General features: G+C 49.0%; 2 protein-coding genes across 5 annotated transcripts; both read left to right on the top strand.

Annotated features, from left to right (window-relative positions):
- The first annotated feature begins 367 nt into the window (after positions 1–367).
- Positions 368–21,169, top strand: myo5b (myosin VB). Of its 2 annotated transcripts, XM_088282095.1 has the most exons (40): positions 1,435–1,735; positions 3,662–3,772; positions 3,839–4,010; positions 4,153–4,297; positions 4,362–4,518; positions 4,692–4,835; positions 4,995–5,076; positions 5,306–5,413; positions 6,478–6,587; positions 7,042–7,307; positions 7,372–7,453; positions 8,095–8,235; positions 8,681–8,803; positions 9,094–9,177; positions 9,634–9,762; positions 9,845–9,942; positions 10,101–10,187; positions 10,753–10,864; positions 10,991–11,202; positions 11,279–11,435; positions 12,046–12,285; positions 13,019–13,264; positions 13,339–13,432; positions 13,781–13,911; positions 13,974–14,093; positions 14,286–14,420; positions 15,561–15,647; positions 15,717–15,953; positions 16,365–16,459; positions 16,553–16,687; positions 16,857–17,055; positions 17,806–17,899; positions 17,958–18,092; positions 18,386–18,537; positions 18,627–18,713; positions 18,778–18,928; positions 19,510–19,813; positions 20,368–20,542; positions 20,617–20,697; positions 20,869–21,169. In XM_088282095.1, the coding sequence occupies exons 1-40, from the start codon at positions 1,709–1,711 to the stop codon at positions 21,055–21,057; spliced, it is 5,634 nt and encodes a 1,877-aa protein (XP_088138221.1). In that variant the 5' UTR covers positions 1,435–1,708; the 3' UTR covers positions 21,058–21,169. The 2 variants fall into 2 exon arrangements, with proteins under 2 accessions (XP_088138220.1, XP_088138221.1); XM_088282094.1 differs by lacking the exons at positions 1,435–1,735; positions 16,553–16,687 and adding an exon at positions 368–483.
- A 607-nt stretch (positions 21,170–21,776) lies between these two features.
- Positions 21,777–26,244, top strand: LOC148319181 (transcription factor 7-like 1-A). 3 transcript variants are annotated; one of them, XM_088282104.1, is made up of 11 exons: positions 21,777–22,574; positions 22,667–22,730; positions 23,324–23,457; positions 23,804–23,881; positions 23,965–24,064; positions 24,124–24,199; positions 24,377–24,490; positions 25,065–25,236; positions 25,317–25,424; positions 25,512–25,560; positions 25,680–26,244. In XM_088282104.1, exons 1-11 carry the CDS (start codon positions 22,392–22,394, stop codon positions 26,069–26,071), a joined length of 1,470 nt encoding a protein of 489 aa, XP_088138230.1. In that variant the 5' UTR covers positions 21,777–22,391; the 3' UTR covers positions 26,072–26,244. The 3 variants fall into 3 exon arrangements, with proteins under 3 accessions (XP_088138230.1, XP_088138229.1, XP_088138228.1); XM_088282103.1 differs by having other exon boundaries at positions 23,321–23,457; positions 24,127–24,199; XM_088282102.1 differs by having other exon boundaries at positions 23,321–23,457.
- Positions 26,245–26,308: the final 64 nt, after the last annotated feature.

Raw genomic sequence — 26,308 nt, 5'->3', positions numbered from 1 at the left:
GCCCCACTGCCAAATTTTGAATCCGTTGTGGCCCACCAATCCAAAAGTTTAACCACCCCTGGGCTAACATTTAATTTCAAACCAGTCCCGAAGACCGCTGTTATAGACTCCAGCATGCGCACGTGCACACACGACCCTTGTGAGGACAAAGCTGTTCAGTTTACAGTACAAATCATTTTGTTGATGGGTGGGTGATCTTTTTGGGCTTGAGCACCTGCATCCCCAACTTTCTGTGCACGTGCCCTCTACGCAGTACACATGTCAACCAGTCGCGGCGCTGATGTGATGCTCGGATGCATCTTGTGGGAAAATTAGTGTGGCAGTTGTGGGCGGGGCGGCTGGAACGAGCTCATACCTGCAGAGGGAGTGTTCAGGGAGGGAGAGTTAACTCGGCTTCCCACTTCCTACACGCGAGACACGTCACGCCAACATCGAGACCACACATGAAGAAACATGAGCACACATTATAACCCGTACAAAAAGGTAAGCGCTTATTTCATTTTGATTTGGCCAAACGCTACAAGATGCTTACCACCTCCAAAACATCACAACAATTAGATAAGTCGATATATGGAAAATGTGTTTAAATTAAAAAGATAAAAGTAGGTTGGTAGCCGTAAAAATAATGACAATAAAAATAGTAAAAAAAACATTTGAATGCTAAGATGAAATAATTCAAAAGTCTGAATGTTTGCTCAGGATAATGCAAATCAGATCAAAACCAAAGTCAATAAATAAAGCAGAAAAATAAAGGTTAAGCTACAGGTAAAAGTTGTCAGTTGAGTTAAGTGAGTTAAAAAGTCTACAGAACAAGTTCATTTTAAAATTAAAAAGGAAAATGAAAGGGGTCTTAAAGATTAGTAAGTAATTAAAAGAAATATATAATTTGAACGTTTAAACATTTTAGGTAAAATCTGTCGACCGGTGGCTTTTTAAATTAAATAGTAAAAAAAATTGTTAAAACGTTAGTTAAATATAATTTATATTAATGAACTCAAAAGTAATGAAAATTGAATTTGACTAGAGGAAAGTACAAATATTTCTTCAAAAAATGAATTTTAAAAGATTATAAAAAGTGGAAGGACTACTCGAGGATAGTTTAACGAAAATGTCTTTGAAAAAAATATAACGTAATTATCGAGCTAGAATTTGTCGGTTGACAGCAGTTTAGAATAAAAAGTTAAAGAGTGGATGTCATGAATTGAAGAAAAAAATTCAAACTTGAAAGAATAGTGGAGGATAGTGTAAAGAAATAATGTAATTAAAAAGTCAAAACTTCCAAAAATAGGAAATCAAACAAATTGTGAAGCTTTAAAAATGAAGAAAAAGTTGCACCATAGTACGTCTCAAGTTTTTTTTTCACATGAGTCCGAAAAAGTCATCGTTGTGGGTATGTCGCGCTTTGACGTCACAGCGCGCCTCCAATCACAAGGCACGCCTGTCAAGCACCTGCGTGGCGGCTCTTGCGTACTGTCTCTTTAAGCGATGCGCGTGCTCGTCAACAAAGTCAACCCGGTGCCGTCCATGGAAAAAAAACTCGGCATTCAAATGAAGTCAACTATGTTCTTCAGAAGAAAAAAGGAAAAATGTTTGCAGAAGTAGCTGCCATGATGCACCTGTTGTAAGCGGCGGCCGCTTCCGGGTTGGACGCGCCGTGCGCGCACGCGCGCGTGGACTTTGGCGGTCGTCGGGCAGCGAAAAAAAAAACATGTCCGTCAACGAGCTCTACACGACGGTGAGTCAGTCGAGCGCTTCATAATTTAGCCAGCTTGCCTGCTAGCTAGTTAGTTAGTTAGTTAGTTGGTTGGGGAAGGAAGACGTCGCTCATTTTGTGAGGCAAATGAGCGACTTGGTGGACGGACGGACGCGCGCGCGAGAGCACCTGTCGCTCACCTGTCGTAATGTGGGCGACGCAAACAGGGAAGAAGGATGACGACATACTTCCCTCCTTGGCTCGGCTAGTTTTTGTTTTGATTCTTCCTCTCGAATAATAGCACTCGGGTAAAAGTGAAAAGTATGCCTCCAATGAGTTAGTTAAGTCTAAATATTCCAGGACCAAAAAACAGCTCGAGCACTCCCTTACTGGTGGGCAGAAGTCATACTCTCAAATTGTACTCAAGTAAGAGTACTGTTACATTAGAACAGGGGTCAACAACCTTCGTGAAAATCCGAGTCAGTCCTAAAAAAATGATATTTGCTCAAATGACCTTTCCCAATGTTGTTATTGGTGCTGGGCACGTGACCATTTTTTGCCAGTCGGTCCCACGCTCTGCGGCCGCGATTTCTGTACCCTTCCGCCCTCGACCCTCTGACCTTATTCAAAAAAAATATTGGCCCCTGACCTTGTTAAAAAAAAAAAAAAGTAGTGTCCGTGCATGACGCCACCACGGGAGAGATGCTAACGGCAGAGGTTTATTTAAACATCATTAGCTGACTAATTTACTATTCAAATCCACTTACCTCATCATGGTCTTATTCGTCTCCTTTTTATTATTTGTCTCCTTCTTCTTCTCCACGAAGCAGCCAGAAGAGCCTCTGATTGGCATCAAATAAAAGTAAAACACATAATTAACTTAAAAACGTGGCCCGACCGTGTGCAAGTCCGGGCGTCCTCACAACAGATGCACAAACAGACACAACACAAACGCAACTGACTTGCAACTCCCAACTCAAGCATGACATGTTGCATGTTAGTAACCATGGTAACCTCATCATGACCGACATGTTTTTGTGTTGTCATCTCTGCCAAAGTGCGACATTAGCTAAGCTAATGTGTGTGTGTCTTTATGCAATTATCAGCATGTGCACATTTGCCAGTTTAAGCAAAAGTGTGTTTGAGTCTGCACGTGTGTTTGTAAGTTTGTGCGCATGCCTTGTCTGTAGTTAGTGCGTGCGTGCGTGTGTGTGTGTGCGTGCGGGGGTGGGTGTGTGTGTGTGTGTGTGTGTGTGTGTGTGGTTCCTGTACATCTTGATCTGCAGCTTCGTTTTGACGGGTGGCGCTTTCTGCTGTGAGGGGGCGTGGCCTCTTGAAACAGGAAGAGCCGCTCCAACAAGTCTTTTATTTATTGATGGCTATTATTGCTTATTATTAATGATTGATTGATGGCTGTTATTTCCTGTCTCAATTTTTGCCATCCCTACATTTTGCTATAAAGTCCACTTGCCAATCAGGCCATGCCTCTTCTTCTATGTTTGGTCCCTGGCGTTTCTCCAGGCGTCATCCTCCGCCCCTTCCTCTTGTTGTCATTGTCGTAGTTCTTGTTGTTGTTGTTGTGAAAAGGCCCTCACCCCAATAAGCCTCCACCGTTCTTGCGTGCTTTTGTTTGGGGCATTAATTGATGAAAGGGGCCATGGCCCCCCAATAACCAGCCACCCCTCCCCCGGAGATTCCATGCCACACTCGTATTGTGTAATTTCCAAGTCTTGGCTGCTGGCTTGTCTCCTGCTCTGTGAGCACTGATAACTCGAGTCGACTGTTGTGAGTGACTTAGTGTGTGTGTGTGTGTGTGCGTGTGCGCATGTGTGTGTGTGTTTGTTAGGGCTGTAGTATTAATTGCATTTCCAATATTATGGCGATATTTTTTTCCCTCTCTCCCCGATAGCGCAATATTTTCATTGTGTGTGTCTTTATCTGCGTGTGTGTGTGTGTGAAATGAATCAGTATACACAAGTATGGATCCCGGACGAGGAGAACGTTTGGCAGGCGGCGGAGATCAGCCGAGACTTCAAGCAAGGAGAGTCGGTGCTGCACCTCTGCCTGGAGGATGGCACAGTAAGCGCTTGGATTGTGATGCCCCGCCCCGCCCCTCGATTGTTGCTAACCTTCATCCCATCCTAGCCGCGAGAATACCCGGTGGATCCTGCAAGCAACCCAATGCCATTCCTGCGCAACCCCGACATCCTAGTAGGCGAGAACGACCTGACGGCGCTGAGCTACCTTCACGAGCCCGCTGTGCTGCACAACCTCAGAGTGCGCTTCCTCGAATCCAACCACATCTACACCTACTGCGGTCAGCGCTAAGCTTCAATACTTCCGCCAGATCTTGTTTGAAAGGGCCCCATACCTTCCACCACTTTTGCAGCTGTGCACCTTCTCTTCTTCTTCTTGTACTTGCACGTCCGGTGCCGAGTATGTTGGGTCCGTGTGCGCAGGTATCGTCCTGGTGGCCATCAACCCGTACGAGGAGCTGCAGATCTACGGCGAGGAGGTGATCAACGCCTACAGCGGTCGGAACATGGGCGACATGGACCCGCACATCTTCGCGGTGGCCGAGGAAGCCTACAAGCAGATGGCCAGGTGGGAGCGCCACAGTGACGGAAGTGTGAACGGGAACTCAGTCCCGCTGGCTTGCGTTTGACAGGGACGAGAGGAACCAGTCCATCATCGTGAGCGGAGAGTCGGGAGCAGGCAAGACGGTTTCTGCTAAGTATGCCATGAGATTCTTTGCCACCGTCGGAGGATCTGCCAACGACACCAATGTCGAGGAGAAAGTCCTCGCCTCCAATCCCATCATGGAGGTCAGTCTAGTCCAGTCTGATCAGGACAGTCAGTCCACAATAGTGGACTCTCCAGATTACGCCAGCGTTGTAGTTTAGTCCCGTTATGGGTCTATTCAGGACAGTGGAGGTGGCCGTTATCTTTCTGGTTTCTGGTGTGCCACTGCTTTTCTCTGTACTTCATCTGGTCTTAGGCCATCGGGAACGCCAAGACCACGAGGAACGACAACAGCAGTCGCTTTGGGAAGTACATCGAGATCGGGTTCAACCGCAGCTACCACATCATCGGTGCCAACATGCGAACGTACCTGCTTGAGAAGTCGCGGGTGGTCTTTCAGGTGGGTCGGGCACAAAGATTTTTTTTTTCTGTTGTTTTTTTTTTTTTTTGCGTCCTGTTGTCGTACGCAGAGGTTGAAAAAAGTCGAGCAAGCAAGGAGTCCAAATTTCTAATGTAGGTAATGGCAGAGAGATGGTGTCATGTGATGTTTGCGTTGCAGGCTGAAGATGAGCGCAATTACCACATCTTCTACCAGCTGTGTGCATCCGCCTCTTTGCCGGCTCTGCGAGACCTGAGCCTCAGTGAGTCTTCTCCTTTTTGGACATGCCCGCCAAGCTCTGTTGTCATCTTCACCCCGTTAGACATCAAAACACAATGACCTCTTGACCTCACTCACTAAATATTTTTTTTTGGGGTTGATGCCAATTGCACTATTTCACGCCATCCACGCCAAAATAACTTGACTTGACATGACTCAACTTGTCCATGACTCGCTCAACACTGGATCCCATTTCTGTCGTTTGCCGCCAGCCAGCGCAGAAGACTTTGCGTACACGTCCATGGGCGAGAACATCTTCATCGAGGGTGTGAACGACGCTGACGACTTGGAACGGACCAGGCAGGCCTTCGGGCTACTGGGTGAGTGGCCCCCAAATGTGCCAGGCTTAGTGTCACGCTTGTTGCCGTTCGTTGGCAGCTGACAAGAATGTCACATTCATTCAACGGCAGCATCAAAGACAGCTCTGCATGCTTGCTTGGCTAAATTGTGTCGTTGGAAGAAGTGTACAAGAAGTAGTGCTAAAGGTCGTCGGCCTAGTTGTCTTGGTCTCTTCCTGCCGAGTTTTAGTTTAAGAAATATACGAGAATGATCAACAACAAGGCAAGGACGCTTTGAATACCCGCTAGGGCTGAACCATTTGAGGCAAAAATTGTACTGCCATTTTTCTGACCGATATTTCGATTGAATTTGCAATTTTCTTCACAATGTCCAATGACATCCGAGCATGACGCAAAACGCCATCTTAGAATTAAAAAACATTTAAAGCTTTTATTGTAATAAAGCAAAGACACTAAAGAGGTTATGTGATGGCAACAGTTTTTTTCTCATTTTTAAAAACTTCTTGCCATTATGTATAATTTTGAATTTATGTATAATTGTTTATATGATTATGTCAATAAAATCGTTATCTCTTCGCAAGGCTAAAATGATTAAAATATATCATTTTGAGACTGATTATTATCTAGATCTCAAAACTTTGGTGTCAAATATTATTGATGCGATGATAAATATTAATATATGTTTGACATCGAACCTCTTCGTCATGATGACATCATCCGTTGCCGTGTTCCGGTCTGATCTTATTTTCCATCTTGATACGTATTGATTGTAATACAACATTTCGGCTCAGTTCTGCGAAAAGTCAACTGTACGCCGAAGCACTTATTTTGGGTCCTCATTATTTCATGTTAGAAATTAACATTCTCAGCAACTCCTCGTTTAAAACTTTACTTGTTCATTTGTCATCACGCAGCTCGTTGCTGCTGCTGTGCATATTTCTCGCATCGCGGCTCTTTTTTACTTTTCTCGTAACCATTGGAGGCTTTTCCAGATGCATTGTGGGATACTGAGGCGTGCAAGTTCAGTTTAGTTTGACGTAATGACGTCCTCTCCTCTCGTGGCGTGCGTGTGTGTGTGCGTACAGGCATCAAAGACGCCAGCCAGAACGCCATCTTCAAGGTGCTGGCGGCCATCCTTCATCTGGGCAACGTCGAGATCTACGCCGAGAGGGACGGCGAGTCCTGCCATGTCTCGGTGCGTGCTCGCTTTGTCAGCAGTGATGACCTCTCAACTGTTGGATGTTGACTTTTGGTTTTTTTTTCTTTTGCGTTTTTTTTTTTTTTTTAAGGCCGCTGTTTGGCTGAAAAAAGAATACAACCAATTTAACCAACCAATTAGTTTAAAATATTGATGGAATTATTGAACATAAAAAATACAGACAAAGAGAAAATCCAAAAATGAAAGAAAACGAAGCATCAATATCCATGTTCAAAGATATATACAGTATATAAAGAACTTCCTCTGTCTTTATCAAAACATACGCTAGCATCTAGTGTTACTTGTACCTGCCCCTTTAATACGGTGCGCCCTATAAATACGGTAAATATAAGAGGATAATATAGGATGCCCGCTGAAAAGCAACAAGGTCATGTAATGGTGGGCCGCCAAGCCCCAACCAAGCCTTCCTGACGGCCCATTGACATTCCAGAGCCACGACGTCCACCTGGCTCACTTCTGCCGGCTTCTGGGCCTGGAGCCTCCTCAAATGGAACACTGGCTGTGCCACAGGAAGTTGGTGACGGCATCTGAGACCTACGTGAAGAACATGTCGGCCAAGCAGGCGGCCAACGCCCGCGACGCCCTCGCCAAGCACATCTACGCCCGCATGTTCGACTGGATCGTGGCGCACATCAACCTGGCGCTTCGCACCACCTCCAAGCAGCACTCCTTCATCGGCGTCCTCGACATCTACGGGTATCGCCCGCTGCCGAACGTGCTCTCATCTGTTTCCGGCTGGTAATGGTCGTGTCGCCCGTAGGTTTGAGACCTTCGAGGTCAACAGCTTTGAGCAGTTTTGCATCAACTACGCCAACGAGAAGCTGCAGCAGCAGTTCAACTCGGTGAGGTTTTTTTGTGTCTGCTCGAGATTTGAATGAAAACAAAATCACGCGAGCGACCTTTAGCGTATCATATAAGCAGCAGAGCTGCGTTTCCATTTTGCTCTGGTTTCTCATTAGCAGGGCCTTTAAAAAGTTCCAGCAGCCAATGTGTTTCTGTATGATAACAAATTTATTATTCCGTCAAGTGTCTGCCGTCAGGACAAATAAAATGAAACTAAAGTTACCAGATGAATTAACAGTCGATAATTTTCAACGAAAACTCGGCTGAGCTTGAAATACTTCAAACAACTGTGTGTCACCATGAGCGGTACTCCAAACTAAATATATTTTTTTGTTTGCTTGTTTTTGAAAAGTGGATCTTTCATACTTTCATTTCAAATTCAAATATATGAAGTTCCTGATGTACGAAAAAAAAATCATATTTTGTCCGTGTGTCAATTTTGTCATACAAATGTTTGACTTGCGCTGTCCTTCATGGCACCCAAAATTGGTTGCTCCTTTGTCGTTGAAGTTCCCGTCCATGTTTGAGATAAAGAAGGAGGGGGATGGGGAATGGGACAATAGACGCTGAGCTTTTTCTGAGCACAAAAAAATAATAAGAAATGGCTGATATGTGCACGATGATGTGATGCGTTGTGCAGCACGTGTTCAAGTTGGAGCAGGAGGAGTACATGAAGGAGCAGATCCCGTGGACTCTCATCGATTTCCACGACAACCAGCCGTGCATCGACCTGATTGAGGCACGACTCGGCGTGCTCGATCTTCTGGACGAGGAGTGCAAAGTCAGTCGCCTTTTCCCTTTTCTTCTTCTCACGCACTGCTTTGGCATGCGAGTTGAATTGGCTCTGGGACCAAGTTCATATCTCAAGTCGTCGGTCCCCATTGAAATGAATGGAAAAGCAATCCATTTGTTGTCAAATTAATAAATTGGAGCCTCTACCAGCCATCTACAGGCAGTAGGTGGGGCGGAGTCACACTCAACTGGTCTCCAGCCAATCGCAATTCACAATATTGAGTGTTCAATCAATTGAGCACGCATGTTTTTGGAATGTGGGAAGAAAGCCACACAGGGAATGATGTTTCGTAGCCGTTAAATAGTTAATTCATTTTTGTGCGGGAACGTTCTCGAGATAATACTCTACAAATAATAACTTGTTTTTGTTGCCAAACAAATGTGTGCGGCCTCCCTGCATGCATGCACATTCCTTCCTGTCGATGCGTTTGCAGGTCCCCAAAGGAACGGATCAGAACTGGGCTCAAAAGCTGTACACGCAGCACGCCTCCAGCGCCCACTTTCAGAAACCTCGGATGTCCAACTCGGCTTTCATCATTGTCCATTTTGCTGATAAGGTGAGCCGCCTTGGCTTGGATTGCCGTTGCCGTGCCGCTTATTCAATTCAATTCCTATTTCCAACAAATCTCAATCCAATTGACTGTTTATGGGCTGTCCCAATCCCAATTCCCCTGCAAATCGCGGCAGTCGACAGTACAGTAAATAAACAAGTTGTTTAAATGGCTCGATCAGTCCAACTTCTGATCGGATTGGTGATCAGTTTTTGTTATTTTTCGTACTCGCTGACGGGCTCCAAAATCGCTCCCTCATTGACCTTCTTGCATCTTTGGTGCGCTGTGGTTGCCAGGTGGAGTATGAGTGTGCTGGCTTCCTGGAGAAGAACCGGGACACCGTTTACGACGAGCAGATCAACATCCTCAAGGCCAGTAAGGTGAGATTTCAAATCCATCGATAGAGCTCCCCAGCCCACATGGTCCCTTGAGCCATTATGTATTTTCAAATGAATTGATTATCAGAAGGTATAACAAAAAAAAAATCCATATCGGCACTGCTGAAGGTGGATTCACTGACTTTTGGAGTAATTTCTCTAATTAGCAAGTTGATTTCTTGTCGGGTCAATTCTTTGGAAAACTTGCGTTGCTCACCTGACTGCTTGTCGAAATGAAGATCTGTTATGCTTTTGTTATGAATGACCTTCTCAATAAATTAATTTTTCAAAACAAGGGAATAGAGAACGAAATCGGCATAATCGGCCGATGTTTTGATGTGCCATAATGGGCCCGTTGACTCGGCCTGACCCAACAAGCAATCCCTCCAATTGGTTGCGTCGGGAAGGAGTGAGCTGCCACCCGACCCGACCCATATATGTGTGTGTGTGTGTCCTCAGCTTCAGCTGGTGGCCGACCTGTTCAGCGGTGAGGACGGCGCCCCCAAATCCGCCCGAGTCAACGTGAGGCCCGCAAGGTCTGCGCCCAGACCCCCCAACAAAGAACACAGGAAGACCGTCGGGCTGCAGGTGAGCTTCCGGCCCGGCCTGGCCCGTGCGATGGTGCGCGACCGCTGTGTTCACATATCGTGCGGCATACACGTATGTTCAGTTCCGCAGCTCTCTGCATCTTCTGATGGAGACGCTCAACGCCACCACGCCTCACTACGTACGCTGCATCAAACCCAACGACGACAAGGAGGCCTTCTCGTGAGTCAACAAATGAAACATGCAAACTTATGTGTGAACAGCCGACGCATCCGTGCCAAACAAGACACGCCAGCGGTTGTGAGAGGCTGTCACAGCCTCCCACACCCCCCTTCTTTTTGCTCATCGTGCGTCACGTCAACATTAGCGTGCGCTTGCAGGTTTGACTCTCGTCGGGCTGTCCAGCAGCTGCGAGCGTGCGGCGTGCTCGAGACCATTCGCATCAGCGCAGCCGGATACCCGTCCAGGTCAGGCCTTCCTCTTGCTTGCTCGCATCATTCCCTTTTTTATTTTCTTTTCTTTTTTTTTTTTTTCCTTCTTCAGAAAATGGCCCAAGTCATTGTTGAAAGTGATGTTTGCAAAAGGCTTATTTTGGAAACGCTCAGTAAATGACAATTTGACGTCCAACAATGATCGACTACCAGAACAGTTTAACAATTGTTTTACTGATGCACCTCTAAATGAGTCCTCAAAACAGTTGACGGGATTTCCTAATTGATTAGTTGTTGACAAGTCAACCAATCAGAACAGTCCATCAATTTCGAAATGAATAATTTTTTTTTTTATGAATTGATTTGTTTGTTGAACAAGTTCTCGATGATCGGAATAGTTGGCGTTTAATTTGAGAAATGTCCGTTGTTGATCCAATTCGGTCTTCATTATGAATTTGTTTTCTTTGATGCCGTATGCTTTACTTTTGCACACAGCGGTGGTTGTCTTCAAGTGTTTTCGAAATAAATAGAATTTGTGTCGAATAATTGTGACTGTTGCTGGCCTAAGACAAAAATCTTTGTGTGTGTTTTGAATGTGCAGGTGGACGTACAGCGACTTTTTCAGCAGGTATCGCGTTTTGATGCGCAAGTCGGACATGTCGTGTCCGGATAAGAAGTTGGTGTGTCAGAAACTCCTGGAGACGCTCATCAAGGTGAGAAGCTACCATGAAAAAAAATAAATAAATAAAAATCAAGTTGCCGTAACAAATTCGATTCAGCAAATTGGTCCGACACGGATTGATTGATTGATTGATTGCGGGCTTATTGTGGCGGCTCAGGAAGGCGACATGTTCCAGTTGGGAAAGAGCAAGATCTTCTTCCGAGCGGGTCAGGTGGCCTATTTGGAGAAGTTGCGTGCAGACAAGTTCCGCGCCGCCTGCATTACCGTCCAGAAGACGGTGCGCGGATGGCTGCAAAAGGTCCGCTACCAGAAGATCCGCAAATCTGTCATATTGTTGCAGAGATATGGGCGAGGATATCTGGCGCGCAGGTCAGTGCACAGTTTGTGCTTGATTTCTTTTCTGTGGTTTGCCTCTGATCAGCACCCGTGTGACCTCTGACCCCAGGTACGCGGAATACTTGCGCCTGACGCGCGCCGCCGTGGTGTGCCAGAAGAACTACCGCATGGCCAGAGAGCGGCGCGCCTTCCTGGAGGTGCGACGGGCTGTCGTCACCATCCAGGCCTTCGCGCGAGGAATGTTCACACGCAGGATCTACCAGGAGGTAACACGCACACAAACAGTAATTATGGGAGAGAAAAAAATGACATTCGTGACAATGCACGTTTGGGTTTTTGTCTCTATTTAAAGAAATCTTCAAAGTGAAAGTGCCAATGCACCATTTGCAAACATTTACCTAACGAGCCTAAAAATGTATCGATTGAGCTCGTTTGACTCGTCCACTTGTTGCCATCAAAATCTCAACACAGTTTAAGGATGTTTTTTTTTTTTTTTTTTCAAATCACAACTCTGAATAGGATAAGCAGATTTAAAAATTGATCGATTTTTTTTTTTTTTTTTTAATTTTCCCCAATTTAATTTTCTTGCAGCTTCCATAGTTGAAAGCACATTGTTGCTGACATGTGATTGGCTGAGGAACCGCTTTACAAAAAGCAAAGTCAAAGTGGTGCACAAAGTTGACCACGTCACATTCACGTCACATCATGGCCACGTCACATTCAAGTACACGTCAGGTTCATGTCGACGTTGGCATTCACACCACGTTCACATCACGCCATGCTCACACGACGTCACATCCATGTCCACGTCACATCACGTTCATTTTCATGTCAAATCACGTCACGTTCACGTGCACTCTCTTGCCCTGTCGCCAGTTCCTGCTGCACCACAAAGCTCTGATCATCCAGCGGTGCGTCCGCGGCTGGCTGCAGAAACTGAAGTTTCGGCGGATGCGACGCGCTGCCATTGTGCTGCAGTGCGCCTACCGGCGCACCCGGGCGCTGCGCCGCTTCAAGACGCTCAAGTCGGAGGCTCGATCGGCCGGGGGGTTGAAGAAGCTCAACATGGGCATGGAGAACAAGATCGTGCAGCTGCAGAGGAAGATGGACGACCAGGTAGGCGTCTGCATCCGCATTTTCACCAGCTTCCATCGCACTCCGCTTGCTGCTATCCGCGCTCCAAAGCCACATTTTCATTCGAGACAAGTTCTCTCGTCCAATGATCGCTCGAAAGGTTGACGAATATGAACGACATCCACCAACCGAGTACACCTTGATTGCCGTAAACGGCGATTTTCATCTGTGCATAAAAGAAAATGTGCACTTTCTTCAGTATCGCAGTAGTTTGCAAATCATTTGATGGAAAGTTTCAAAAAGTTTCAATCGTTTGGCCATGTTGCAAAAGTCAATCCAAACATTCACTCATTTGTAGAGCCTGACCTTTTTCATGCCTCAGCAGAAAAACAAATCCAAATGCTGGCTCATCGGCCTACTCATTTAAAAAAATGCGTGTTGGGTAAGATACGAGCCAACCGCTTTACGAAAAACATCTCCACAAAGAAAAAGGAGCTTCGTTTTTGTTGACTTTATATAAACTTTAATATTAATTCAGTTTTTTTTAAATTTTAACAAAACGTTGTTGTGTTCAAGTAGAAAACAAAAAAGCAATAATTTGTATGTAATAAAGAGCGTTGACCCTTTGTGCAGTATAGTCACACCTTTCAAATCAACGTTCTCCGCAAAAAAAAATAAAAAATTTGATCGGGACAGCCTCAGCTATCACTGTTACATGTGTCCGGGTATTTTTATACCTTTTTTTAAAATTTGCCAATTTGCCACCGTCGTGTAGGGGAAGGAGTACCGTGAGCAGAACGAGCAGCTCCTGCGTGCCAACACCACGTTGGGGACGGAGCTCAGTCGTGTCCAGCAGCAACTGCAGCAGGTGCAGCAGACGCGCAGCCAGCAGGGCGGCGCAGCTCAGCTGACGGCGCTGCGGACTGAGATGGAGGCGCTCGGTGCGCAGCTGGATGACGCCCGGGCCCAGAAGAGCCAAATGGAGGAGCGGCATCGCGCCGAGAAGCTGGGGCTGACCCAGGTGAGAGAGGGGGAGGGAGAAAAAAAAAATTAAAAAACCTCAACTGCCCTAAACCGCTGCATCTTTCTCTGCAGAGGGTGGCCGAGCTGGAGAGGGAAAACGCGCTACTCAAGAGCCAAAAGGAAGAACTCAACCAGAAGATCAAACAACAATCAAGCCGCGCCCAAGGTCAGCCAACCACACCGCAGTACACTGGCCCGTCTCAACTTTCGTGTGAGTTTTGCGCCAATCACGCCCACCACCGCACGGACGCACGCACGGGCTGAGCCGATCGCACTCCGCCGGCCAATGACACAAGCGCCATCCGTGAGCGTTTGCGCAATCCCACGAGCCGCCTATCGCAAGGCTCGAGTCGATTGTATCGCAACGCACCAGCTCCATGACGGCAGCAGATCGCGCCGCACCACCCGATCACAGCCAGTCTGACGCCATATGCATGCACCTCCACCTGCCAATCATATTGCTGCTGCGTGTGTGTGTGTGTGTGTGTGTGTGTGTGCGTGCGTGCGCGTGCAGAGGACGTGGGAAGTGCGTTGCTGCGTGCCGAGATGGATGCTGAGCGACGTCGCTACCAAAACCTTTTGAAGGAATATTCCAGACTGGAGCAGAGATATGACAACTTGAAAGAAGAAGTATCTCTCGCCAAGGTTGGATTCTTTGCCACTTGCCGTTGGGGAAGGGGCACGTTTGACCTGTGACCTCTGTGCAGTTCCAGCCGGGCCACCACAGAAACCCGTCTAATCAGAGCAGCCTGGAGTCGGACTCCAACTACACGTCCATCTCCACCTCGGAGGCGGGAGACGCCGACGACGCCCTGCAGCTGGTGGAGGTGCGTGCGTGCATGTGTGCACGTGCACACATGCATGTCCGCAGTAGTGTTAGAGTCTGTGTGCATGCGCATTACTGTGTGTATTAGTGTGAGTGGTCGAGCGTGTGTGTGTGTGGGGGGGGGGGGGGTGCGTGTGTGTGTGTGTGGCACATGCACACACGCACACGCGTGACATGCGTGTCGGTCCCGCAGGAGATGGGCGCCGACAAGGCGGCCATGGACATCGGCATCTTCGTCAAGCTGCAGAAGCGCGTGCGAGACTTGGAACAAGAGAGGAAGCGGCTGCAGGCCAGCCTGGACAAAATGGACGACACAACCAGAAACAAGGTTAGCGCGTTGGCGCCATTCGCTCATTGAGATGAGCAAAGAATTGATTTTCAAAACGGAACTTGCATCACGATATTGGACAGTATTCATTTCACACAAAGACAAAAAGTTAGGCTATTCTCAGTTCTTTTTTTTTTTGTTTCCCGATATCCACGTTTGTGATTAGGGCTGACAGTTGATCGTTTAGGGACCGAAATCGCCATCTCAGACAACACGATTTCAAGATCGTCAAAGCTGCGGTTTGTGCGCCACGGCCACGTAGTCCGAGGAGTCATTTATTTTGTCGCGACTTGAATGCTAGGCAGCAAGCTTTCTTGCAGCAGTACAGACGTTATTTGAACTCTAAGTCCGTGCACAGCAGTAGCAACGAGCTGCGTGATGAGAAACGACCCCACAACAAGTATCATTTTTAACGAGGAGGCAAATGAGGAGTGGCTAAGCGTGCTAATTGCTAAAGTGAAATACAGAGTCAGGAAAGACCCAAAATAAGTGCTTCGGTGTACAGTCAGACTTTTTACAGAACCGCGTTTGGGCGGAGAGCCAACGATCGTCATGCATGGATGCTTTTTTTTTTTGGGCCGCAACGCTGTCGGGTGCGGACACTTTCTTGGAATAAGGCCGGAGGGTGGGGTACTGACTGTCAAAACAGGGTCAAGGAGTGGTCTGGAACATAACCACTGCTATGAACGTGTGCTTGCTGTATATGCATTGTTGTTTTTTTTATGAGTTTTTTTTTTGATAAATGGCATGGCCAGTCTGTCCATTAAATAAATCATATCAACGTAAAGAGAGACAGCATCGGTCGTGGGTTCGATCCCGGCTCCGACCTTTCTGTATGGAGTTTGCATGTTCTCCCTGTGCCTGCGTGGGTTTCCTCCGGGTACTCCGGTTTCCTCCCACATTCAAAAAACATGCATGGCAGGTCGATTGAACACTCTAAATTGCCCTTAGGTATGAGTGTGAGCGTGGATGGTTGTTTATCTTTGTGTGCCCTGCAATTGGCTGGCAACCAGTTCAGGGTGTCCCCCACCTACTGCCTGAAGATAGCTGGGATTGGCTCCAGCACCCCACCGCGATCCGAGTGAGGAGAAGCGGTACAGATAATGGATAGATGGAACATAAAGCGGATTCTGCTTCCAGGACTCAGAGGAGGACGCAGTCAAGAGTCTCAAGCGCGCCGCCGACGCTGAGCAGGACGCAGCAGACTTGGCTTACAATAGCCTGAAGGTATTGACAAATTATGCCAAACTTTTCTTTCTTCAAAATGTGACGGGCGTCATGTGTGACCGTCTGCAGCGTCAGGAGCTGGAGTGGGAGAACCAGCAGTTAAAGAACGATCTCAACGAGCTTCGACGCAGCGTGGGCGAGCGGGCGGCCGACGCCTCGCAGCAGCTGCGCGACGGCTACGAAATCCTGATGAGTCAGCTGAAGGCGGCCAACGAGGAGCTGGAAGCGCGCAAGGAAGAAGTGGTCATACTCAGGACGCAGATCGTCAGCACCGCGCAGCAACACGACCGCAACCAACAAGCACAGGTCACCCGCTCGCGCAAACAAATTGAAAACCGGGAGTGAATACAATACACAGGTGTGTGTGTGTGGGGGGGGGGGGGGGTTGTGAAAGTGTAATGGTCAAAAAATGTGGAAAAGGAAATTTAGAAATGGCTTTGAAAACTTTGACTTGCTTTAAGTGTTTGAATGACATCAATAAAGTGTCAAATGCAGAAGTGTCAAACATACGGCCTGTGGGCCAAATCGGGGCTGCAAGTGGGCTTAATCCGGCCCATGAGAAGATTTGGTAAAGTATAAAAATATGGTTTAAAATTGAGATCAAGGGACTGCGCTGGCCACGCTTCTAATCCCAATTGAAGGACTGTATGTTTGGCGTGTCCAGCAGGTGGCGCTGTGTGCCTTTATCGTGCGGTGTGATGTGGTGTTGCGTGACAGGAGAACGAGAGCGCGGACCAAGTTGATACGCCGACGCTGCCCTCGGACCAAGAGCAGGCTCTGATGGTCTACCGGCAAGTGTGCCAGTCCAACAAGTAGGTTGGCATCGGTCCGCCGCTAAGGCCCGCCCACACGCACGCGTGCACGCGTCCTGTCCCTGATATGTCGCACCTCTCGCTCATTGGCAGCCCACTTGCTGCTTCTTTCGCCGACGCCTCTTCCTCTTTCTCCGACATCACTTCCTGGCCCGAGTCCGACTGGGCCGAGCTGAGCGAGGACGGCGAAATTTTGCTGGCGTGTGCGGGTCTTAAACAAGTCACCAGGTGGCCATTTGCTCCCGTTTCTTTTTCTCCCCCTTCCCATTCTTCTGCTTCTTGTCGTGCTGGTCGGGACCTGGCTGGTCCAGCCCGCATCTCGCCCCCTGGTGGCGCACGTGATCATCTGTGCCGTCCTCCCGATGCTTTTTTTTTTTTTTTTTTTTTTGTGGTCCAGGCTCCTCGAGTGCGAGCTTCAGTCTCAGGCGCGCCAACACGGCGTGGAGGTGGAGGCGCTGCAGGCCGAGGTGGACACGTTGAAAGAGGACGTGGAGAAGAAGCAGGAGGCGCTCAACTACGCCACATCTTTGTCGCCAGAGGCCCTCCTGGAGTACAGCGTGCAGCTGGAGATCACCAGGCTCACCGACGACAACCTGGTCAGTGCCGAGCTTGTGCAAAATTGCTGCAAACTTTCACAATTCCACTCTATGTTGCTCCACCACCAGTGCAAAGCGAATCAAATCCAAATCCTACATTAAAGTCTTGTGTGCATAAAGGGCTGACAGCAAGATTTGGATGGAATTCATCTTTCCAAGAGCTTCACACTTGAACTTTGCCTCGTGAATTTGCAGAGCGGGCCATTTCAGTCTTTTTTTTGCTGGTCAGTCCTGCGCCCTTCGGCTGCGATCTCTGTATCTTTCCGGCCTCGACCCTCCGCCCTTGTTCATAAAAATTGCCGGCCCCTGCCCCCCACATCCTAATAAAAAAAAAAGCCTCCATGCATGATGCCAACGCGGGAGAGATGCTAACTGCAGAGTTTTATTTAAACTGGATAATTCACTATTTAAATCCACTTACATTATTATGGTCTTCTTTGTCTCCTGCATCTTCTTTCTTCTTCTCCACGAACGTGTCCAACGCAATTAAGTATGCACAGTTATAGGTGTTATAGGAATTGTGGTATTGTATTCTATGCGTGTGATGTTGCACGTGTGTGTGAGAGAAGCGTGCGCTCTCGCATGTGTGTGCGTGTTGAATTTGAGTATGTGTATCTTTAAATTGATATGCATGTGTGTGTGTGTGGGGGGGGCAGTGGTGTATCTTGTGAGGTTTGTGCGTCGACGTGTATGTGAGAGAGGCATTTGCGTGTGGGTCATGCATGTGACGTGTGTGTTTTTTGCGCACAGGACCTAAAAGAACTGGTGGAGAAACTGGAGAAGAACGAGCGCAAGCTGAAGAAACAGCTCAGAATCTACATGAAGAAAGTCCAGGAGCTGGAAGGTATGCCGGGTCAGGTGAGCCACCATCACCACGGTAACAGCGTGCTTCCCGTCCTCAGTGAGTCGCGGCGGCGGTCGCGCCAAATCCGACTTGGGTCGTCATGTGACGCTTCAACGCAAGGAGAAAGACTTTGAGGGAATGCTGGAGTACGACCAGGAAGACGAAGCTCTGCTCATAAAGACGCTCATCACAGGTCACATGTCGCTCCCCGGTTGCCTTTTTTTTCTGCTTGTTTGTTCATCATTGTCAAAAAATTGATCTAGTATGATAAGAATGGGGACATAAACAAAAGTGGCATGTAAGGAGCGTATGTTCTCGAGCTCGGACTCGCACCCATGTTCGCTCTTCATATGGACGTTGATGAAGGTGTTCACATTCAACTTGCTCCGCCCCCGGGACCGACTGTCCACCTCTGGTAATGACTAAACGGGTAACAAGAGATGTTAGCGCGATAACGCCCCCTGGTGTCCTGTGTGTGCTTTGCAGACATGCGTCCTAGCATGTTGTCTGGGACGGTCCCGTGTCTTCCGGCGTACATCCTGTTCATGTGCGTCCGCCACGCCGATTATGTGAATGACGACCGCAAGGTGGAGTCTCTGCTCACCGCCACAATCAACGCCATCAAGCGCGTCCTCAAGGTGAAAGCCCGACCGGCGTTGCGCGCCTGTGCCTGACCTGACCTGACCTGACCTGACTTGACCTGACCTGAACTCCTTGTTGTGCGCAGAGGAACGAGGACTTTGAGACGACGTCCTTCTGGCTGGCCAACACGAGCCGCCTCCTGCACTGCCTCAAGCAGTACAGCGGAGACGAGGTGACGGCAACGGCGCGTTGGCAAGGTGACGGCACGCAAAGTTGACGGTGTGTGTTGTTTGCAGGCGTTCATGGTCCAGAATACGTCCAAGCAGAACGAGCACTGCCTGAAGAACTTTGACCTGGCCGAGTACCGGCAAGTTCTCAGTGACCTGTCCATTCAGATCTATCAGCAGCTCATACGCATCGCAGAAGCCAGCATTCAGCCCATGATTGGTCAGTGCTTACTCTCTGCACAAGGACTTATTCCACTTCCTGTATCTCGGTCTTACGTTGCCACTCGCTAAGCTCGCCTAACTTGCATATGTTGATTTCGCTGCGACATTTCACATGTTTGGCTGTGGCATGCGGTCGTATCGGAGAAGCGCCACATGCGCATTGCTATTTTGTGATAGGAGGATAAGTTTGTCAGTTCGAAAAAAACAGCATTGATTTTTTTTCTTGCACTCTCTCCGTATATTGAATGTTTTGTACGTGTATTGCCGTCGTTGGATGTCGCTGAATCCGAGAATGACGAATTGACTCTGCTTTGTTGAGATGTGACATCATTTTGTTACGCACATTACGACATCAGTGTTGCCTTACGCGCCGACCATTTTTTGCCGCACGTCCGTACAGTCCGCTTTCATCATCACAGAGAATCGTCATGTGAAAAATTTCCAAAATTGGGTCATAGGTGAGGTCAAAGGTCAAACGCGACTGTGTTTCATTAAGAAACCAAACTGATGGAACGAGCGCGGTTCCATTTTGCTCGTCCAGCCTGTTGTCAGACACTTTTCTTTCTTGTCTTGGATCAGTGTCGGCCATGTTGGAGAGCGAGAGCATCCCGAGCCTGGCGGGGGTCAAGCCCGCCGGCTATCGGAACCGCTCGTCCAGCCTAGACAAGGACGGAAGCGGCAGCGGTCCGTCCGGTGGCTACACGCTGCAGGCGCTCATCCGCCGGCTGGGCCTCTTCGACGGCGTCATGCGCGACCACGGCCTGGACCCGGAGATTGCCGGCCAGGTGGTCCGCCAGCTCTTCCACTGCGTCAACGCCGTCACGCTCAACAACATCCTGCTGCGCAAGGACGTCTGCTCCTGGAGCACCGGCATGCAGCTCAGGTGAGCCTGAGAGATTTTTCAGATCCACAAATATTTTTGCAATTTTCACATGTTTTTAATGTTGCGTGTGAATTGTCAAATGTGCGTTTGTGGGCTGCTTCAAAGTATTCGCGTGTTGACAGCCCACTAGGGGGCAATGTGGCTGTCTCCATTGAATGGGAACAAGCTTGCTCCCGTTGTAAATTCCAAAACAAGCCTTTATCTGATTTTGTTGTGATTATTTGATAAGTTGGGAAACTTTTGTTTGGACATGCAAGAGGTTCTGCCACTGCTACCTTCTACACAGCCGAAGTAGCAAACAGAGAAGAAGGTCTTTAGGCTTGAGTCAAACTAATGTGGTGGTCAGCCTGAAAAGTTCCAAAGTTCAGTCCTGGTGGATTAAAATGCAAACCCAAAAAAATTGTAATGACGATAAATGAATGCTTTTTTTTTTCTTTGACTTTTTCTTCTGCTGTTTCTCGTCTAACGTCACCAAAAGCAAGTGTCTGTCAGTGAGGGACTGACGGACCGTGCCTCTCCATTCCGTTGGACGTCTGACGAATGAGTGTGTGCAGGTACAACACAAGTCAGATGGAGGAGTGGCTGCGCGCTAACAAGTTGTACCAGACGGGGGCAGCGCAGGCGCTCTGTCCCATCATTCAAGTTGCTCAGCTGCTGCAAGTCAAGAAGAAAACCTCGCAAGACGCCGACGCCATCTGCTCGCTGTGCACCGCCCTCAACTCCCAGCAGGTGGCGCCACACCGACGGCCGCCCGAGCCACGTCGTCGTCAATGCAACTGACATCGTTTTGTGCTTGTGTGCAGATCGTCAAGATCCTCAACTTGTACACGCCGCTCAACGAGTTTGAAGAACGCGTCACTGTATCGTTCATCAGGAACATCCAGGTCAAACATTGAAACACTGAGAGTGCGTGCGTGCGTGACTGAGAATGTGTGTGACAATGGTCGACATGTGGAGTGAAGTCAGCGAGCGGGTGTGACACTTGTGTGTATGGTTTGAGTGTGCGTTTGACTTGTGCATGACAGTGAACGCATGTAACGTGTGTGTCCATGCAGAAGCAACTCCAAGAGAGTGAAGCAGTGGGTGTGGCCAAAGAGGGGGGCGTGACCAAGGAGGCCCCCCAGCTGCTGGTGGACACCAAGCAGACGCTGCCGCTGCTCTTCCCGTACGCGCCGTCGGCGTTGGGCCTGGAGACACTCCATATTCCCGCCTCACTGGAACTCCACTTCCTGGTTCGGGTCTGAGCTCACCTCCGATGTTTAGACAGACGGATTTCAACTTGAAGAGCTTAGTTGACCTTGATTGCGAGTCGACGTTTGTGCTCATTTTTTGTAAAATACATTCCGCTTGAAACAAGATGGTCATGATCGCAACTGAATTTGTTACGGAAGGGCCTTGTGATGTCATCAACGTGTTCCCTTCAATTTTCCATTTCAGCACAAATCACTGAATACGCCCTCCAGTCCGTAATCCCTATAACAAACTGTGCGTACTTACTTGCATTGGGCACGTTTGTGGAGAAGAAGGAGGAGGAGGTGAAACGGTTTCAGGGTCCGACAATTTTTATGAATAAGGCCGGAGGGTCGAGGCGGAACTGTACAGAGATAGCGGCAGAAAGCGGGGGACTGGCCAGCAAAAAAGGCTCAAGCGCCCAGCTCTGGTAATAGGCATGACAGTTCTGATAAGCATACTGAATCATTAGAATCAGTTCATCAAAAAGAATTGTTCAAAAGATTCATTCGTGGAAGTGTTAGTCCCCCACCCACTGTGCACAGATGGAGTGAGTTAAAAAATAAATAAATAAATAAAATAAACTTTCGTGCTGACCCTGCAATGACGTCACATTCACTCATTGAATCGTCCGCGAACGTGAAATTCACACACCGATTTTGTAAACGACATTAGCGTGGCAGTATTTTCGGTAAGAATCCCGCCCCCATCCGACACTGTCTGCTGATTGGTCGTGTGTGACGATTGATGATATGCGCCTTCCTGTGCTCAAAAGTAATGAGAAAAGAACAAATCTGTTGAGAAAGGGATCCATTCACTGAAAAGATTTGTACTTTTTGAACGAATCGTTCAAGAACGACCCAACATCCGCTTGCCAATGATGCCGGACGTCGTGAGAGGTTCACACGCTGCTAACAATGTCGGAAAGTTGCCCTTTTCTTTCTCGGGAGCAACTTGAAGCGGACGCAGAGGCGCGGAAACTTATCACCCAGTCGCTACGCTACGCTAACTTGATTTGGACGCCTTGTACGTTGTATATTTGATGAGTTAACGCGTGTGACTAGTTCCACAGGTCAGCCATTTGCACGCCCAGCGACGTCCGTGAACGCCGCGGACAGACAGGAAGCTAAAAGATAACAGCTAGGCTCCAGTTAGCTAGCTCTCGGCCCAGACAAGTTTTCCCAACGCACTTTTTTGTTTTCTGGTCGTTTGGCGACAAAGTGGAGCGCTGCATGCGTTCGCGGTCGCTCAAGGAGGCGGCTAGTCGACTTGTCGGGGCGGCCGTCGGCTACGCTTTGTCACGAAACGTGTGTTCTGCGCTCCGTCTTCGGCTAACTCGCTCGCTAGCATGCCGCAGCTGAGCGACGACGGCGACTTGGGCGCCAACGACGAGCTGATTCCCTTTAAGGACGAGGGCGATCGCGACCACAAGACTGCCGCCGCCGACGCCGCCTCCGAGCGGGATCTGGACGACGTCAAGTCGTCCCTCGTCAACGAGTCCGAGACCAACAACAGCACGTCGGATTCCGAGGTGAGCTACCCGGTGACGTCGTCCGGCCAACTTTTTTTTTTTTCCGTCCACCGCTTCTTCTATCTTTTTTTCTGTCTCGTGTGTCCGAGCAGGTGGTGGACATGCGAACCACAAATCAGACAGACGAGGCCGGACGCAGCCAGCTGCTAAGGGAAGGTACCGCTCTCGTCACTGAACGCATCGTGGTTGTTGTTGTTGTTGTTGAACGCGGTCCCATGAACGCAACCCAGCTGGGGACCCCACGTGTGTGAACATCGGACGGATGAAAAGTGTAACGATTCATCGACTATCTATTGTAATTTGGCTGAGATGACCTTTTGTGTTCACCGAGGTTGCTCTGCCCCTTTGTCGTATTGTGTCCCTCAGGGTTCTGTTTTGGGGCCCTTGCTGTTTTCGTTATACCTGCTGCCCTTAGGTTCCATCCTACAAAAACATGCAATTTCCTTCCACTGCTTTTTGCATGACAGTCATGTTGTAATTGGCTGAATCGATCCAAGATGTCTTGGATCAGCCAATTATAATGTTTGTAACGGTTAAAATGTGAGTAACTTGTTAAATATCGCCGATCTTGTATAGCTAATTAGTTCCGTGGATAATCTAGAATGGGGGTGGTGGCTTTAATAAAACAATAAATCTGCTTCAAGTCTTTATTTCTATCAACAATTGGGGGGGGGGGTGTCATAACAACCCCCAAACATTTATGATCCTGTTTTTGACATGCGTTTCCTTTACTTGTTGTCACGTAGCAGCGCTGAGGAGGCAGACCACGGGTGGTGATCTCTTCCACCCCCAGGCATACATGAGCTACCCCTTCTTCATGATTCCCAACCTGTACCGCTCGTATCTGGCCAGCGGAGGGCTGGCGGCGGTGGGCGCGCATGCGGTAAGTCGGCTGGCACGCGACACGAGCGCATCACCAGCGTGCGACGGCACCTGCGATGTCTCGTGTCATCATCAACGTTACAATCGGAATGCGGTGAACATCCACCCTGCCATCATCCTTTAACTTTCCACCTAAGTAAGAAATAACAAGATTTACAAGATTGGAAAAAGATGCCATATGGTGGTTAAATATCGCGCTTAGGATAGTACCTTGATATTTAACATGTACTGTATTTAGTGCTTGGGTTTGTTTTTCAAGTGCTCAGCTGCAGCAATTACAAATAAGGTGTGTGTGTGCACGTGCGTGTTCTTGCGTCTGCTGGTGGTTGGATGTGCGTACATGCTAGTATCTGCCGTGGCAGTGGCCCCTGCTGGATGTCCCCAGAAGAGCAGCCACGACAAACTCGGCCACGCCAGCTCACCTGGTAAGAGACGTGGCGACGCCTGTTGGTCACATGATACCATGGCAGCAACTCCGTTGACTCGCTGCGCGTGTTTGCACCTCCAGTCTAGTGGCACGCCGGCCCACATGGCTCACCTTCACCCGCTGCTGTCCTACAGTCCCGAGGCCTTCTCAAGGGCATCGGCCAACTTCTCGCCCGACACAGGTGAGGTGCGCTGGCACTCACGCTAACACGCACACACATGCAATTGTCGTGTGCTCCAGCAGGCTCGTCGCACATGGCTCGCTATCCCGTCTTTCCGGCGGGCGTGGCTCAGATGGTGCACGCCTTCGACTGGCTGTGAGTACAAACTTTGCTTGTGCTCATAGGGTGCATTTGTAAAGTTGTATTGCTGTTTTTTGCCTCCTTTCTTGATGTTTCTAATGTGCTTCCTGTGTCCTGCGGTGACTTTGTTGTCTACTTTTTGGGTTGTTTTTTTTTTTTGCTGTACTCGTGATATGCTCTGTTGTGGAGCAGCTCGTCCCCCGGCCTGGTGAGCGCTTCACCCTCGCCTGCGTCCTCACCCGCCTCTGTCTCGGTGGTGGCCATCAAACAGGAACCCGGAGAGGCCAGAGAGCACAGCCCGCTGAGGTACCACAGACAGCCAACTCAAATCCAATCGGACTCATCGGTGTGTCCGCCATATTGGATGTGGCAGCCCTGTCCTATAAACTAATGCGAGTCAATGGACTGAAGTCACCCAATTTTTTTAATTCCGCATGTAGCCGTTCAGCAAATAGAGCCAGCTTCTAGTATATTTGTTACAGTTACCAGACGCGACGTCCTTTTATGGGGCGTGATTTAACAGGAGGGAAAAATAACTAGCGCACAGACTCGCATATTTGTGGTGGCGGTGGATGTGCCCAAACGAGGCCTGCTTGCACCACCATTGCCATTTTTTGAAAGACGGATGAAATTTTGAACGTCGAACGGACCACACGCGAACAATTTCGTCCCGTCTTGTCACAGGAAATTCACGTGCGTCACGTCATGTTTTCGTCATTAGAGAGCCACGTTTAGCTCGTCGTCGTCATGAAAAAGGGGCGTTAACAAAATATTTTCGTCATCGTTGAGGGAAACAACTGGTTGCCACATCTAATATGGAGGCCACAACTCCACAGCAGGTGGTCCATTGGATGCATTTGCCGTCTCCTCCACTCCTCAGGAAGTCGGCGGTGGAGCAGGAACTCAACGACGGGGGCGATCAGAAGGTCAAAGGTCACATCAAGAAACCGCTCAACGCCTTCATGTTGTTCATGAGGGACGAGAGGCCCAAAGTGGTCGCCCGGTGCCAAGTCAAGGAGAGCGCCACCATTAACCAGATACTGGGACAGCGGGTCAGTGCGTGCGTACGTGCATGAGTGCGTGCATGAGTGCGTGCACAGGTTAATACCTCGATGTGTGTGTGCGTCCACAGTGGCATTCTCTGAGAAAGGATGAGCAGGCTAAGTACTACGAGCTGGCTCGGAAAGAGCGGCTGCTCCACTCACAACTTTACCCCGGGTGGTCGGCAAGAGACAACTACGTCCGTACATTCTCACACACACACGACACGCGTACCGCTCTTGGCTGCCGTCAATCATCCTGTGTGCATGTGTGTATGTGTGAGCAGGGCAAGAAAAAGAAGAGGAAGAAATGCAAGAATGGAAGCCATCCAGACAGTAAGGCAGCCGTGTTGACATAGCAACGCATAACAACCTGTGATGCTTGTGTTGTTGCCACTCACCTGTCCATGCACTTTTTTTTCCCTCGCTCTCTCTCTGTCTCTCATGCCGCCCAGGCAATTCCCCGCCGCCGCCCAAGCGCACACACCTGTCCCCCGTGCACGATGAGGCGTGCACCCGCACCCACGCATCAGCCGACACGCACGCACGTAGCCGCCTTTTGCGCCCACACACAGTCTCTCATTTAACGCACACACACCTGTCCCAAGCCAGCCCCGCCTCCTCCGTGGACTCCCCGGCGACGCCCATGACGGCGATGGCGTCGCCCGCCGCCCCGACGCCCACACACACCGAGCACTGCGCCTACGCGCACGCCGGCCGCTCGTCACCGTGCACCGACCAGCCGCTGGCCCTCACGACGAAGCCGGCGCTCGGGCTGGCGCCGCCCACACCCACCTGGGACACGCCTCTTCCCTCCTCCCCCTACAGGCGAGACAATCGGCTTTGAGCGGCCGCTGGTCAATCAGCTATCCATGTTTTAAAAAAAGAAAAGTTTATAAAGCAAATTTCTTGTCGTCACACAATGACAAGTTTGTGGTCAATATTTGACTTTGTCATGACTTGTATCCCTTCATTTTCACTTGCAAACTTTTATAAACCCAAATAAATATTCTCAACGTATCCACATGCTGTGTCAGAAAGTCCCAAAGCAGATGGGTGAACGACTGCGTGCGTTTGTGATAGC

Source organism: Idiotropiscis lumnitzeri, chromosome 18, assembly GCF_059441095.1.
Source record: "Idiotropiscis lumnitzeri isolate Australia: NSW breed Sydney's pygmy pipehorse chromosome 18, RoL_Ilum_1.0, whole genome shotgun sequence".
Classification (NCBI taxonomy): domain Eukaryota; kingdom Metazoa; phylum Chordata; class Actinopteri; order Syngnathiformes; family Syngnathidae; genus Idiotropiscis; species Idiotropiscis lumnitzeri.
This window is presented reverse-complemented; position numbering and strand designations above follow the sequence as displayed.